General features: G+C 51.3%; 2 protein-coding genes, 1 pseudogene and 1 gene segment (V, D, J or C); all 4 read left to right on the top strand.

Annotated features, from left to right (window-relative positions):
- The window catches only part of LOC124518350 (immunoglobulin lambda-1 light chain-like), a 677956-nt gene that overhangs the window by 612507 nt on the left and 48986 nt on the right, over positions 1-16463 (top strand).
- Positions 1-16463, top strand: part of LOC124518353 (immunoglobulin lambda-1 light chain-like) — a 721987-nt gene that overhangs the window by 689267 nt on the left and 16257 nt on the right. The gene's annotated exons all lie outside the window — the stretch shown is intronic.
- Positions 1-16463, top strand: part of LOC124518352 (immunoglobulin lambda-1 light chain-like) — a 550070-nt gene that overhangs the window by 532067 nt on the left and 1540 nt on the right. Inside the window, exon 3 of the mRNA XM_047088336.1 lies at positions 16063-16100. Within this exon, the coding sequence (XP_046944292.1) occupies positions 16063-16100 (38 nt within the window). The remainder of the gene's footprint in view (positions 1-16062; positions 16101-16463) is intronic.
- LOC124518470 (immunoglobulin lambda constant 3-like) lies at positions 578-4752 on the top strand (annotated as a pseudogene).

Below are 16463 nucleotides of genomic sequence, written 5' to 3'. Positions count from 1 at the left end.
AAGGAGGAACGAGGTCCTTGAGCAGAAACAGTGGTCTTTAGGAAGAGAGGTGAACTTCCTGGTTCCAGACAGGGTGACCCAGAGGGGAGAGCGACTACCAAATGAGGGGTCCATGGTTGGCACCTTAGCAGGGAGCCATGGAAAGCTCTGAACAACGCACCTTAGAAGTACATTTCTCAAACTTTCACAATACATGTTAGGTGAGTAAAGACACTAACAAGTCCTACAGGGAAACAGTTTCATATCTTGTAGCCTAACCCTTTCTGAACCTAGTTGATTCTCCTAACCAACTGAGGAAGCTCTGGAACACTCTTCAAGACAGTTGTGTTGCTACTTGAGGTCAGGCTGAGGCACAAGGACAACAGTCTATGTTCTGTTGGGCCTCAGTCAAGGCCAGGCTCAAAGAGACCCTAACAGGGGGCTGGGACCTCAGTCATGAAAAGTCTCATCATCTAAACTGAGATCAAGGAGAGTTACTCTATGGTTAGGTTATAAATGAAGTTGATGATATCAGCCTGCAAGTGGTGGGGACATAGAGAACTGAGTAAATGACAAAGGAGGCCATCCTGGGCACATAATGGGCAGCCACAATTATCCCAAAGAGGGGAGCCAATTCGTATTCAGGAGTATAGTTCAGCTGGTGCAGACCAAGTCAGGCAGAGTGAGTGTGGCCTGAGGGCTATGGCAAAGTCAGGATCCCCTTCCCCAGGTATTCAGGGTCCACTGAGCCTCCTATGTCTGAGCCTCCTTCACTCACTGTGGCTCAATCCTGAGCGCATCTGTAGCCTGGTATCAGAGACACACTCACTCCCAGGTCAGTGAAGCAGGCGAGGTCGTTCTCACAGAGATGCCGGCACAACAAGCCCCCTGTCTATGTCTCCAGCTCATCAGAGACAAGGAGTTGCTTTCACCTGACCTGAAAGGAAGCCAGATCAGACCAGAGAAGAGCCTACAAAGCCCAGGAGTTCTGAGAGCACAGGGACCCCTTAGAGTTTTATCCCAGCCACTCCTGCCCTAGGGAAGCCGAAGAGGGAGAAGGCAGATTAGGGGGTCCTAGTATGCCACAGCACCTGCTGGCCCCATGTCATGGATCTGAGTGCTTGGGACCACATGTGGGAGAAGGCCACCCAAGTCTAACTCATAACCCTGCTGTAGAATGCCAAAATCACCCCACCTCTGATACTGCCCCACACTATCATCTCTTCTTGTAAGTTTCTTCTAAGTGTGCATTAAGGAAAAATGAAAACACCAAAATAGGGAGACAGAGGAATAAGAGTACCTCCTTGTTCCCATCAACCAGGTCCCAATATATCAATTCCCTGATGATGCTGACACAACAAAATAATTGCTCTCTTTTGCAATATTTGCAAACAAATTCCAGATATCATACCTTTTTCTCAATAATGATTTCATCTGTGTACCAGAAGATAAATGCCTAAACAGAAACTAAAGTAGCATGATCAAACCCATGTAGAAACTGTAAATCCTTAACAATGAAAATACTTACCAATGAAGACCTCAAACTTGTCACAAGTGAATGCATTGAATTATATTGTTGATGTTATTGCTATTTGGGGGTATTTCCTTTTCTCTTTCTGAGTATTGAAAATCATTTGACACTGTAATTGCGGGGGTCGGGTGTCTTCAGGACTGTTGGGTCTGTAAGAATCCCCCATCACTCTACTTTTCCTTGCAAGGAAGGGACTAAGGGGCTGAGCGGCTGGTGCTGGGACTCTCCCATGGTGGGGATGCAGCCACAACCTCCCAGAGTTGTATCTGAGCCATCCACTCTGCTTCCTCATCCTGCAAAGGGCTTCTGGCATCAGATCCTTCAGGAGGTCCAGTTTGTACAACGTCAGAATCACCTCCCTGGACAGTGGGCTACTTTGCATCAAAGGACCCACATCAAGTGGACCTTTTTAGGTAGAACTAGCTGCTTTGATGTTCAATGACTCCGTCCATCAGATGGAAAGGGCGCATCATGGCAATATTTCATTTCTGTCCTCCTTCTCCTGGGAGGGCTGCCACATACCCAGGTGGGGAGTGCCTTTCATGTGCAGGGAAAAGAAGAAATGTGCACTGTTCCCTGCTCTTCCCTACTTCACAGGATGATGACCGGCTCTCTCCACCCTCCCCTGCTGACTCATTTCTATTTGGTGACCTGGTACATGCTGGGATTGACCAGATAGGCTGGTGGAATGCATTGGGTTGTCCACTATACACATGGAAATGTAGCTGCATCTATGGACATTAGTCCAGTCGGAGCCTCTTCAGGTGGCTCTTGGGTACACTCACAAGACCCCAGGTGATCTCTATATCTCCTGCTATCTGATGGACAACATATTCTATTTCACTTGTGCCTACCCGCCCCAGGCCTGAAAGTGGTCACTGATACCAGTTCCGTTACGTGGCAGACAGCATTTAAGCCCCTTGAATGAAGCAGAGCAACAGTCACAGCAGATCCTTTCCAATATGGGACTAGATAAGGGTTTGGCTTGGGCTGTTCCCAAAGTCACCTGGAAACAGGCTGGCATATCCCACAGGACCAGGACAGACTTCACATGGGACAGTCCCAAACAAGGACATCCCCTTGGAAAATAAGGCTGAGCTCTATGAAGTGATGGTTGGGGGCATAGGAAGTTTCCAGTGGCCTATACACACAGGCCCACCTGCTGTTCCCTGCAGAGCAAGGTGTGGGAGGGAAGATCCACCCTCTGCCCTCACCTCATGGTCTCTCCAAGGAATTAGGATTGTTTGAACAAACACAGAAGGGATTTCCTCTTCATTCTATAAATCCTTACTCATGGTGACACAGAGGCCCTCCACAACTCATTCAAATCCCAGGAGACACAGGTAGAAACAGCAGATGAGATACCAACTTCTTCTAGAAGAATTGACTCCAACCATCCTCTGGCTGCACACTTGGGGACCTTAAACCTGTTATCTGCTAGTGGTGGAAGACCTTTTTCTCCCACTGAGCAGACACCAGCATGGAGCAGTGCCCCCCTTCCTCCATCACAGCTGCAGGCGGAGGTCTAGGGGTTTGGGGACGGATTCCACGTGGTGGTTTTAGTATTACGCTGTATCCCAGTGTTTTGTTTTTGGCAGAGGGACCTGGCTGACGGTCCTAGGTGAATCTCACATTCTCCCTCCTTCCCTGCTCCCCCACATATTTGGGAAATTTTCTGCTATTTTTTTTCTTTCTGTGTCTTTTCTCAACTTGGTCACTCGTTCATCTGGGACCCCAGTCCCCGGGACCCTGATCTCCTTCCCTCCCTCTACAGAATGTACTGCTTGCTTCTTTGGTCATCACAGCCCCTCCCCTACCACCTGAGAGGCAGAGGATGGTCGGGATGAGCTAAAAACTCATCTGTGTGTCCGCCAGGTCATCCAGGGTCCCACATGTGCTCTTTTCTGTCCACCCTTGTAAGACCTCCTATTGGACAACCTTTGTCTCTGGGAGTCACTAAGTGTCCTCACATAAAAGGGAAGAGATAACAGGGAGCATTGAGGAGGGGACCATGTGGAGTATTTACTGGGCCATGCACCCTCAGAGCCAAGGCTGAGGACACAAACGACAAGGTACAGGGCAGAGCCTGGGGATCAGGGTCCAGAGTCAGCAGTGGTGCAGGTAGAGCTCCCCCCAGACCTTATGGAGTGGCCATTAGAGTTGGCCTGGGGACTCAGACAAACTTGCCAGAGGCAGGATGGAGCTTGTAGGAGTAGATGCCAGAGAAAGAGTCATGGAATGAGAAGATGTGAGACATGAGTGGACTCTTGAGTCCCTGCAGGACACACATCTGCAACAAACACAGGAGAATCTATGGCATGAAAGCTCTAGTGAAATGACTAATTTGCAGGACATGGGGACTGGGGCTGCAGAGGGCTATGGATTGAGAGTGATGCAAGGCCACGCAGACACACTCTGTATGATCAGCAAGGATCCTACCCCATCAGGGACAGCCCAGGAGAGACACATCTGGGTAAAAACAGACCCTTAGGGCAAAGAACTCACACAAGACTCAAGATAGAATGGTCCACAGGATGAGCCAATAGGAGGTCAGAGAGCTCACGTAATAGCCCCGGCCACAGAGGACAAAAGTAGAGCTGAGACAGACACTGTCAAAAGTCAGAGGAGGCAGGAACAGGACAGTGAGAGTTAGATGTCTCTGTGGAAGGAAGATCTCAGAAGAGTCTTGGGATGGGTGGTGATAGGAATCCACCTCAAAGGTTCCCAGCAAAAGTGGGGAGATGATTGAATAACACCTTAACCCACCCACCCACCCCGACATGGATTCACATGGACACAGAAGGGGAACTGGAGGCCTGACTGAATGTTCAGGTACCTGTACCCACATGAAGGCCGATGTCAAGTGAAGTGACCCCAAACGTGGAAGCTGAGCTTCTGACCTCCTGTCCCTCCCCCACCCCACAGGTCAGCCCAAGTCCTCGCCCTCAGTTACCCTCAGCCCACCCTCCCCTGAGGAGCTCAGCAATAACAAGGCCACCGTGGTGTGCCTCATCAGTGACTTCTACCCCAACTGCTTGACAGTGGCCTGGAAGGCAGACGGCACCCCCATCACACAGGACGTGGAAACCACCAACCCCTCCAAACAGAACAACAAGTATGCAGCCAGCAGCTACCTGAGGTTGTTGCCTGACAAGTAAAAATCTCACAGCAGATTCACCTGCCAGTTCACGCACAAGGGGAACACCATGGAGAAGAATGTGGTCCCTGAGGAGCGCTCTTAGGTCAAGACATCCCCTACCCACTCAAAGGGCTGAGAGCCACAGGACCTCCAGGAAGGATTCCCCTTGCACCAGGATCATCCCAGCCCTCCTCCCAGCACCCAATCATGCTCAATAAAATGTTCTTTATTCAATCAGAATTCAGGCTGTCTGGTAATTTGGGCTTAACATTTCAGTCCAGAACTCAACCATCTTTGGGGGAAAACAGGATTCTTTAGGCCTTGGGAAAAGAGCCCAGTGAAGGCGTTCTCATGTTTCATGAGGGGTTATTTTGCTCTCAGCCAGAATTGTCACACAATACTCCTGAACAGGAGATCAAAACAACAGAAATTAAAGAGACCATCCTCCACAATGTCTCTAGCTTTCCTTCTTGTGTTAACCATGCCCACTGCCAGTCATAGCTTCCCTCACTGATACCAGATCCCCTGGATTTCTTGGATAATTCCTCAGTTTCTCCCTGGACCTGGCACCTCACCATCTACAAGAAGCCCTCCTCTGAATATTCCCACTCTCCTCTTCCTATAGACCCCCACTCAGTGCCAGCTTTTCCCTGGTTTCCTACCCCATGTGGACATTCCCAATTGTCACAACCTAGAGCCTCCTCCCTCTCTCATGAGAACACCTGCTCCTACCTCCCCAGGAACACTGACTGTCCTCCGCCCACAGACTCCCTGTCACACTCACTGTAGGAGCCCCTGCCTGGGCACTGGTCACTCACACCCACACTCCCACTGCTGGCATCTCACCCCACCAGTGTCTCTTGGTTCACACTACATCCAAGTTCTCTGGGAAACAGACTCCAGCTTTGCTTTCTGGGACCCCTCCGAGGCCAGGCCAACCCATGAGCCCATCATTGGTCTTTCGTTAACCTGCCTAGGGTGTCTGTTATAAATCAAGACTCAGATTCTGGAAATGCGCTGTTGACAGGTTTCTCAACTGACTCATCTACTTAGGAGTTCAGTGTAGTATCTGATCATAACACACACACAAGCACACACACAGGTCCCAACAAACAGAAACATACATGCACACTCATGATGATCACAGAGACACTGGTCCATTTACAACACTGCCATGGTGGGCATCTCTATGGAAAGATCAGGAGGAGCTGGGGTAGAAGGTGCTGCACAGGGAGCCAGGATATGACATGAACAGAGACAATTCCATCTCTGTCATCCCTACCAGAGCCAGCCACTAGCAATAGAAGGCTCCAGGGATTCTATTTGTGCTGGAGTGAGACAAGAAACCTCATGAGAAGCTGGAAGGGTGTTTACGCACTCATCGAGAGCAGATCGAGGAAGCCAGTCAGAGTTCTAGCTCAGTGCGCCAATGTGACAAAGAAAGAAGGATGCCAGACCTGTGTGTCCCCTATTGTGAGCTCTGCAGGTGACATCCCAAGGCAAGGATGCAGGAGAAGGCCATAGGTGTCAGAGAGCCTCCTCACAACGTGAAGGTCCAGTGCAGAGGTACAGTATGTTTTCCAGCTTGGTGGGGGAACCCTGTGCTAGTGATGCTCCTGTATGTGGGCCATGTGTGATTCTCAGTCAGTTCAAGGCTAGGCACAGACTCCGACATTTCCACTCAGGGCAAAACTGTAGGATGTAGTGGCTGCATCCACACACACCAGGGGCCCAACACGTCTATCCAGCTTATATTCAGCCCACATCTCCCTATACCATGACAGTTGCCCTCACAGCTCAGGATAGGGACTAAACAGTGACCATGCTACCTTCCTAAAGAACCAGCAAAGGCAGCGATTCGGGACATCGGGGCTAAGAGAGAGATCTAAGTGCTGGGGGAAACGTGATTCTCCTCCCAATACTTTCCATTCCTGACCCCAAACCTCCACTGCTTCCCCTGCAGATGACGTAGTGGCATATCCAGGAGCCTCCCCATGAGTCCCAACTCTGCAAAGGGCTCCCAGCTCCATCACCTCTGTGCTGAAACACCCCTGCTCACCCCTTCTACAATGACATCCCGACACAGACTGAGGAGAGCACAGAGCACCTTCCTAAGCATGGTGTTAGCTGAATTCTGATGCCATACCTAAAGAGCATCTCTCCATCCCCTCCCCATGACTGAGGATAGATGGATTCTGAACCCTCCATGGAACTGATTCCAGGTCCCCAGGGGTCAACCCCATCACCCACCCATCTGCCTGACCAGCACCCGTGACAAGAAGGCTGGGCTTTGGGCCTCCCGTGCAGCTGCAGGTGGGCCTGGGTCAGGGGTGGAGGGGTTGACAGAGGGTTTGTGTTCCAGGCTGTGTCACAGTGTGCTTTGTTCGGCGGAGGGACCCATCTGACCGTCCTCGGTGAGTCTCCCCTTTCCTCCTCTTTTGGCTCCAGTATACAATTTCAGGTGATTTTCTTCTGCTTTCTATTGTGACCTGGGCTCGGGCTGAAGGTCTGTGGGGTCTGTAAGTTTTGCCTCTTTTATCTGCCCCTTATCTCCTCCACTGGCCCCATATTGTCAGAAGTGCTCAGGGCTACAGGGGACGTCCCCGTGAGCCCTTCCTAATCTAGACCTGAACTCAGGCCTCACTGTGACTCCAGCTCTCTCCCCAAGGAAATCTTCTCCTCTGGACTCAGGGATGGTCAGCTCACCACTCAATGTCTCTGGGCTCCAAGAGTCCGAGGAGAATTGAGGGTGAAGGGCAAATGAGTAGGGGTTCCTGCTGCCAGAGGGACCGTGAGGTGTGGGAAGGATTCTGGGGATGGCTCGGGCACCGGTTTCCATCCTTGGGGGATCCAAGGCAGAGAACTGCCTGATGAACAGTGAGGACAGCCTTGGTCTCGGTACTTGGAGACATGGAGAAGGAAGTGGGACAAGGGGGTCAGGAAGAAAGGAAGGACATCACAGGAGAAGGGGGCCGTGGGTTCTGGGCCTTCCACCTCCATAGGGACACTCAGGAAGCCAGCAACAGGACAGTCTCAGGACACTCAGGCAGCAAAGTAAATGCCTTCACCACCGCAGGAAAGCCTCCTGAGCAGATAGATACGTTGGGCCAGGGTCTCCAGGTAGGAAAAGGTGACAGGTCTTGCCAAGACCTCAGAAATCTAACGATGGACAGACCCCCAGTAAACTTCACAGAACAGGGAGACCCTTCAGAACAGACATAGCCCATCCTTAAAATTGGGTTCCGCGAGTCCAAGGAGAATTGAGGGGTGAAGGCAAAGAAGTGGGGAGCTTGGGCTGCTAGCAGGGCCACGGGGTGTGAGAAGGATACTGGGGACATTCAGGCATAGTATTCTGTCTTTGGCTCGTCCCAGCTGGAGGGCTGCCTGGAGCACAGAGAGCAGAGCATTGGTCTCGGGACTTGGGGACATGGAGGTGGAAGTGGGACAAGGGGGTGAAAGAGGAGGCAGGTTGTCAGAAGAGAAGGGCCCAAGGGTACTGGGACTTCCCACCTCTAGAGGAACAGTAAGGACACCAAGATCAGAACAGGTCTCAGGAGAGTGTCCTCTAAGGGAGGTGTGGGTGTGGTCCATGAGCAGATACATGGATCAGAGTCCGCTGATAGGGACAGGTGACAGGGACGTTGACTGCCAGCCTTCCAGAAATGGTAAACAGACAGACACCCAAATAAACTTCACAGAACAGGGAGACCCTTCAGAACAGACATGGCCTAACCTCAAAACTGAAAATTCACCTCACCTGAAAACTCTCCATCTTACAAGACTCCCTGTAATCCAGCTCCAGGAACTCCCATTTCTTACCCACTCAGCATCCCCGGGGTCGGGGGTGGGGGTCCTGTTGGGAGGTGGGCAAGGCTGCAATGATGGTGTGAGGGGCTCTGGGGGCAGGAAACCTACTTTTCAAATGGGAACACAGCCCTGCAACAAGGACAGACTAGATACAGGGTAACCAGGTAAGGGACCTGGCGGATATGGCAGTGATGCCAACGTCCATGACAGACAGAATCACAAGGGAAAGCAGGTCTCAGAGCCAGTGCCACCAAGTCCCAGGGGGAGGACTGTGTGGATTAGGAGGACATGTGACCGGGAGAGAGTCTGAGGCCATGGAGGGACCCACACACTACTGAATGTGGCAGTCAGATTCATTCCAACAGAAGGTGAGTGACCCTACCCATGGCTGACCTGAACTCAGCCAGCTGGAGCCCTTGAGACCCAAGCCATGGACATGACAGAGCTGTTCCCCACATCAGGACTGAGGTAGGAGCTTCAGCCATGGACACCTGATCTGTGACTCATGCCCCTCCCCACCCCACAGGTCAGCCCAAGTCGGCCCCCTCGGTCACACTCTTCCCACCCTCCAATGAGGAGCTCAGCGCCAACAAGGCCACCCTGGTGTGCCTCATCAGTGACTTCTACCCCAGTGGCTTGACGGTGGCCTGGAAGGCAGATGGCACCCCCGTCACCCAGGGCGTGGAGACCACCAAGCCCTCCAAACAGAGCAACAACAAGTACGCGGCCAGCAGCTACCTGAGCCTGTCACCGAACCAGTGGAAATCTCGCGGCAGATTCACCTGCCAGGTCACGCACGAGGGGAGCACTGTGGAGAAGAGTGTGGTCCCCGCAGAGTGTTCTTAGGTCCCCGAGACTGTCAGGGATGGAGGCCTTCCTCACCCAGATACACCTTCCCCAGCTCACCATGTACCCCTGAGAGCCAACTCCTGGATCAGCTCAGACCAGGAAGGTCACACACCCTCCCGGTTTCTATTTGTGCTCAATAAAGAACTTATCATTTATCATTCAACATTTCTGATGTGAATTCTCTGTCTGTTTATGTCTGAGTTAACCGGCTTAGTAATTAAGAGAAGGGACAGTAATGGTATGAGATTCTAACTAACCGCCATCCACCCAACTAACCCTAAAAGGACCCCATTGATGCTGTATCCCCCTGGGTGTGACCCAGAGTAGGAAATAATCCTGCAGTACCAGCGCCCAGGATGCAGTCTTTGCCACCTGGAAAGGGAGAGACTGAGTGAGAAGGACCAGGGAGGGCCTGCAGGGTATCAGGGAGAAACAAGGAGAGTCCCAGGAGCCAGCAGTGGGCAGAAGCAACAGTAAGGAGGAACAAGCTCCTTGAGCAGAAACAATGGTCTTTAGGAACAGAAGTGAATTTCCCAGTTCCATACTAGTGATCCAGAGGGGAGAATGACTAACAAACGAGGGGGTCCATAGTTCGCCCGTTAGCAGGAAGCCATGGAAAGCATCTTAGAAGTACATTTCTCAAACTCATAATTCATGTTAGGTGAGTAAAGATGCTAACAAGGCCTACTGGGAAACAGTTTCACATCTTGTAGCCTATTCCTTCCCGAACCTACTTGACTCTCCCAACCAACTCAGGAAGCCCTGGAACACTCTTTAAGACAGCAGTGTTCACCCACACTAGTGCTGGGAACTTGAGGTCAGGATGAGGCACAAGGACAACCAGTCTATGTGGTTTTGGGCCTAGGTCCAGGTCAGGCTCAAAGGGACCCGAACAGAGGAGCTGGGACCTCAATCGTGAAGTCTCATCATCGGAACTGAGATCAAGGAGAGAGTTACTTTATGGTTAGGTTATAGATGAACGCGATGATATGACCCTGTATGTGGTAGAGACATGGAGAACTGAGTAAATGACAAAGGACACCTTCTTGGGCACATAATGGGCAGCCAATGATTATCCCAAAGAGAGGGAGCCAATTTGAATTCAGGAGTATAGTTCAGCTGGTGCAGACCAGCCCAGGCAGAGTTGTATGGCCTGAAGGCTACAGCAAAGTAAGGATCCCCTTCCCCAGGTACTGAGGGCCCACCGAACTGCCAATGCACAAGCCTCCATCACTCACTGTGGCTGAATACTGAATGCACCTGTGGACTCCTATCAGAGACATACTCATTCTGAGGTCACTGAAGCAGTAGAGGTCAGTCTCGTAGAGATGCAGGCACAACCAGCCCTCTGTTTATGTCTTCAGCTCATCACAGACAAGGAGCTGCCTTCACCAGACCTGCAAGGGAGCCAGGTCAGCCCAGGGACAGAGCCTACAAAGCCCAGGAGTTCTGAGAGCACAGGGACCCCTTAGAGTTTTATCCCAGCCACCCCAGCCCTAGGGAAGCCTAAGAGGGAGAAGGATACTAGGGGGTCTTAGTATCCCACAGCAACTGCTGGCCACATTTCATGGATCTGAATGCTGAGCCCCAAATGAGGGAGAAGGCCACCTAGGTGTAACTCATATCCATGACCCTGCTGTAGAATGCCAAAATCACCCCACATCTGGTACTGCCCCACACTATCATCTCTTCTCGTAATTTTCTTGTGAAGTGTGCATTAAAGATAAATGAAAACACCAGAAAGGGAGATAGAGGAAGAAGAATACCTCCATGTTCCCATCAACTAGGTCCCAATCTATCAATACCTTGATGATGCTGACGCAATAACAAAATAATTGCTCTGTTATGCAATATTTGGAAACAAATTCCAGATATCATATCTTTTTCTCAATAATGATTTCATCTGTGTACCAGAAGATAAAGGCCTAAACAGAAACTAAAGTAGCATGATCAAACCGATGTAGACACTGAGAATAAATCCTTAACCACCAAAATACTTATCATCAAAGATCTCAAACTTGTCACAAGTGAATGCATGGAATTATATTGTTGATGCTATCATTATTTGGGGGGACTTCCTTTTCTCTTTCTGAGTATTGAATAACATTTGACAGTGTGATTGGGGTATGTGTCTTCACGTGTCTTGGATCTGTAAGAATCTCCCAAATCACTCTACTTTTCCTTGCAAGGAAGGGGCTTCGGGGGCTGAGCTGCTGGTCCTGGGACTGTCCCATGGTGGGGATACAGCCACAACCTCCCAGAGTTGTATCTGAGCCATCCACTCTGCTTCCTCATCCTGCCAAGGGCTTCTGGCATCAGATCCTTCAGGAGATCCAGTTTGTACAACGTCAGAATCACCTCCCTGGACACTTGGCGACTTTGCATCAAAGGACCCACATCGAGTGGACATTTTTAGGTAGGACTAGCTGCTTTGATGTTCAATGACTCCGTCCATCAGATGGAAAGGGTGCATCGTGGCAATATTTCATTTCTGTTCTCCTTCTCCTGGGAGGGCTGCCACATACCTAGGTGGGGAGTACCTTTCATGTGCAGGGAAAAGAAGAAATGTGCACCGTTCCCTGCTCTTCCCTACTTCACAGGATGATGACCTGCTCCCTCCACCCTCCCCTGATGACTCACTTCCATTTGGTAACCTGGTACATCCTGGGATTGACCAGATAGGCTGGTGGAATGCATTGGGTTGTCCACTATACATATGGAAATGTAGCCGCATCTATGGACATTAGTCTAGTCGGAGCCTCTTCAGGTGGCTCCTGGGTACACTCACAAGACCCCAGGTGATCTCTATAGCTCCTGCTATCTGATGGACAACATATTCTACTTCACTTGTGCCTACCCGCTCCAGGCCTGAAAGTGGTCACTGATGCCAGTTCCTTTTTGTGGCAGATGGAATTTAAGACTCCTTGAAACAAGCAGAGCAACAGTCACACAGCCAACCTTCCCCAACATGGCACTAGATAGGGGTTTGGCTAGGGCTGTTCCCCAAGTCACCAGGACATAGGCTGGCACGTCCCACAAGAACAGGACAGACTTCACTTGGGACAGTCCCAAACTAGGACATCCCCTCGGAAAATAAAGCTGAGCTCTATGGAATCATGGTTGGGGGCATAGGAAGTTTCCAGTGGCCCATGCACACAGGCCAACCTGCTATCACCTGCAGAGAAAAGTTTGGGATGAAGGTTAAACTCCCTCCCTCACCTGATTGTCTCACCAAAAAATTAGGATGTTTCAACATATAGAGAAGCGATTTCCTCTTCAAATCCGTAGATCCTCGCAAGTGACAGAGAGGCCCTCCACAAACTCATTCCAATTCCTAGAAGTTATAGGTTGGGACAGCATTCAGACACCTACTTCTTTGGAAGACTTGATTCCAGGATCCTGTGGCTTCACACATGGGGACATTGACCCTGTTATCCACTAGAAGAGGAAGACCTGTGGCCCCCCAACTGAAAAGACACCAGCATGGAGCAGTGCCCCCACCTCCTCCATCACAGCTGCAAGTGGGGGGTCTAGGGGGTGGGGCAGGGACTCCCAGGCATTGGTTTTTGTATTAGCATGTATCACAGTGTTTTCTTTTCAGCGAAGGGACCCAGGTGACCAGCCTAGGTGAGTCTCATCTTCTCCCTCTTTCCCTACTTTCCCACATTTTTGGGAAATTTTCTGATATTTTTTTTCTTTCTGTGTCTTTTCTCAACTTGGTCACTCGTTCATCTGGGACCCCAGTCCCTGGGACCCTGATCTCCTTCCCTCCCTCTACACTGTCCTGCTTGCTTCTCTGCTCAACACAGCCCCTCCCCTACTGAGAGGCAGAGGATGGTCGGGATGAGCTAAAAACTCATCTGTGTGTCCGCCAGGTCATCCTGGGTCCCACATGTGCTCTTTTCTGTCTACTGTTGTAAGGCCTTGGACAACGTTTGTCTCTGGGATTCACTAAGGGTACCCATAAAAAAGGGAAGAGAGAACAGGGAGCATTGAGGGGGTGACAATGTGGAGTATTTACTGGGCCATGCACCCTCAGAGCCAAGGCTGAGGACACAAACGACAAGGTTCAGGGCAGAGCCTGGGGATCAGGGTCCGGAGTCAGCAGTGGTGCAGGTAGAGCTCCCCCCAGGCCTTAGGGAGTGGCCATTAGAGTTGGCCTGGGGACTCAGACAAACTTTCCAGACGCAGGATGGCGCTTGTAGGAGTAGATGCCAGAGAAAGAGTCATGGAATGAGAAGATGTGAGACATGAGTGGACTCTTGAGTCCCTGCAGGACACACATCTGCAACAAACACAGGAGAATCTATGGCATGAAAGCTCTCATGAAATGACTGATTGCAGGACATGGGGACTGGGGCTGCAGAAAGGCTATGGATTGAGAGTGATGCAAGGCCACGCAGACACACTCTGTATGATCAGCAAGGATCCTACCCCATCAGGGACAGCCCAGGAGAGACACATCTGGGTAAAAACAGACCCTTAGGGCAAAGAACTCACACAAGACTCAAGATAGAATGGTCCACAGGATGAGCCAATAGGAGGTCAGAGAGCTCACATAATAGCCCTGGCCACAGAGGACAAAAGTAGAGCTGAGACAGACACTGTCAAAAGTCAGAGGAGGCAGGAGCAGGACAGTGAGAGTTAGATGTCTGGGTGGAAGGAAAGATCTCAGAAGAGTCTTGGGATGGGTGGTGATAGGAATCCACCTCAAAGGTTCCCAGCAAAGGTGGGGAGATGATTGAATAACACCTTAACCCACCCACCCACCCCAACATGGATTCACATGGACGCAGAGTGAGAACTGGGTGCCTGACTGAATGTTCAGGTACCTGTACCCACGTGAAGGCCGATGTCAAGTGAAGTGACCCCAAACGCGGAAGCTGGGCTTCTGACCTCCTGTCCCTCCCCCACCCCACAGGTCAGCCGAACTCCTCACCCTCAGTTACCCTCATCCCACCCTCCCTTGAGGATCTCAGCGACAACAAGACTACCTAATGAATAACTTCTACCCCAGCTGCTTGACGGTGGCCTAGAAGGCAGACGGCACCCCGGTTACCAGGGCATGGAAACCACCAAGCCCTCCAAACAGGGCAACAACAAGTAAGGGCCAGCAGCTACATAAGCCTGTCACCTGACAAGTGGAAATCTCTCAGCAGCTTCACCTGCCAGGTCACGTACCAGGGGAGCACTATGGAGAAGAATGTGGTCCCTGCAGAGTGCTCTTAGGTCCCCAAGGCCCTCACCAACCCAAGGGTGTGTGCAGCCATTGGACCTACAGGAAGGATTCCCCTTGCACCAGGATGATTCCAGCCCTTCTCCCTTCATTCAATCAATGCTCAATAAAATGTCCTTTATTCAATCAGAAATCACACTATCTGGTCATTTGTGTTTAACATTTTGTGCCCTGAACTCAACCATCCTTGGAGTGAACACAGGTTCACTGGCTTTATGGGGAAGAGCCAGCAGAGCAGCCCCATATTTCTTTGTGGAACAGATTCCCACTCACCCAAATTTGCACACACAATATTCTGTACTCGCAACGGAAGCAGCAAGACCCAGAGTACCAAGGTCCACACCTGTGGATCTTGATAGACTTCTGTAGGCCATTTCCACCCCAACCATTTTCAGGATCATAGCCCTTGATTCCCATGGCCTCTTGGTTCGTTTCCAGTCTCCACTCCGGTCCTGGGACCTTATTCACTGGGACCAGCCCAACTCACTGGGATGTCTCCCTTCCTTGAAGGCCCCCACGCAAGGCCATGCCTTTTGTGGTTTCCTACACATTTCGAAACTTCCCATCATCACATCCTAGAGAATCTTTCCTTCCACAGGGGCCCCGTGCCCCTGCCTCCCTGGGAACATTGCACTGTTCCCTTCCCCAGACCTGCCCTGCTGCACTCATTACAGGAAACTCAGTCTCTAGACCCTGGTCAGCATCTCCCACACTCCCACTGGGGGCCTCTCCTTCCACATGTGTCACGGAGGACCCAGTTGTATTCAAGGCCCCTGGGAGACAGAGACACCTTGGAGTTATGCACAAAATACCACTAAAGTTAAAATGTCCGTGCGTATTCATTGGGGCCATGAATCCATGTCAAGATCCCATTCTGAATTGTGTCATGGATCCACCTGTGCGCACAGTCATTTTCTGGAAAGTTGTGAATGGGCCTTGAGAACCAGGAAGACTCCACTGCTAGCTAGCAGAGCTAGCTCAGAAGGGCAGGTCTAGGCCCCTAGTCACACAGACAGAATAGACATGCACACACACCCAATAAACTTGCATGCACACACCAGGACACACACACACACGCCTGCTATTGTACACGTGGCCATGTTGGGCATGTGTCTAGGACATGTGGTGGCATCCAGAACCCTCCACAGGCCTCAGCTCTGCAGAAGGCACAGGCCCCATGATGTCTGTGTTGGAAACTGTGCTGTCCGATCTCCCAGGTAGCATTCCCCAAGCAAGCTGAGCCATACACAGAGCTCCTTCCAGGAGCTACCTGAGTTATGATATGTCACTCAGGCATTCCCTCCTACCCAACCATGGTGGGGGCTGGGGGGAAGCTCACCCATGAGGAAGGGAAGGTGCATTGGGGAGGGGGTGCCCTGTCTCAAGCTCCCATGGGCCAGCCCAACCCCCACAAAGAGGAGGCTGGACTCTGAGCCTCCCAAGCAGCTGCAGGTGGGCCTGGGGAAGGGGGAAGGGTGCCAGGGCTGACAGAGGGTTTGTGTTCAAAGCTGTATCACTGTGTTATGTTTTCGGCGGAGGGACCAAGGTGACCGTCCTCGGTGAGTCTCCCCCTTTCTCTCTCTTTGGCAACCAGAGTGAAAATTGGGGGAATTTTTCTCTTCTTTCTGCGATAACTGTGCTTGGGGTCTGAAACTCTCTAAGGTCTGGGACCTTCACAGTTTGGAGCTGTCCCTCACCACTTTAGCTTGTCCTCTCTTGTCAGACTCCTGGTCGGGGAAGCTCAGGTCAGTCCCAAGGACCCCTTCCTGTTCCCCCTCACTGTGACCCAGAGCACTCTCAGGGGGCTTCTCCTCTGGACTCTGACACAATCAGCTTCCTTGGGGTCTGTCATCCCCCAGATGTGGGGAAATGAGGGACTGAAGGAACACAGGACTGGGGAACCTGGGCTGGGGCACAAGGGC

Source organism: Lynx rufus, unplaced genomic scaffold (assembly GCF_022079265.1).
Source record: "Lynx rufus isolate CCGP_SWC_20201006 ecotype Redwood Valley unplaced genomic scaffold, mLynRuf1.p SCAF_24, whole genome shotgun sequence".
NCBI lineage: Eukaryota > Metazoa > Chordata > Mammalia > Carnivora > Felidae > Lynx > Lynx rufus.
This window is presented reverse-complemented; position numbering and strand designations above follow the sequence as displayed.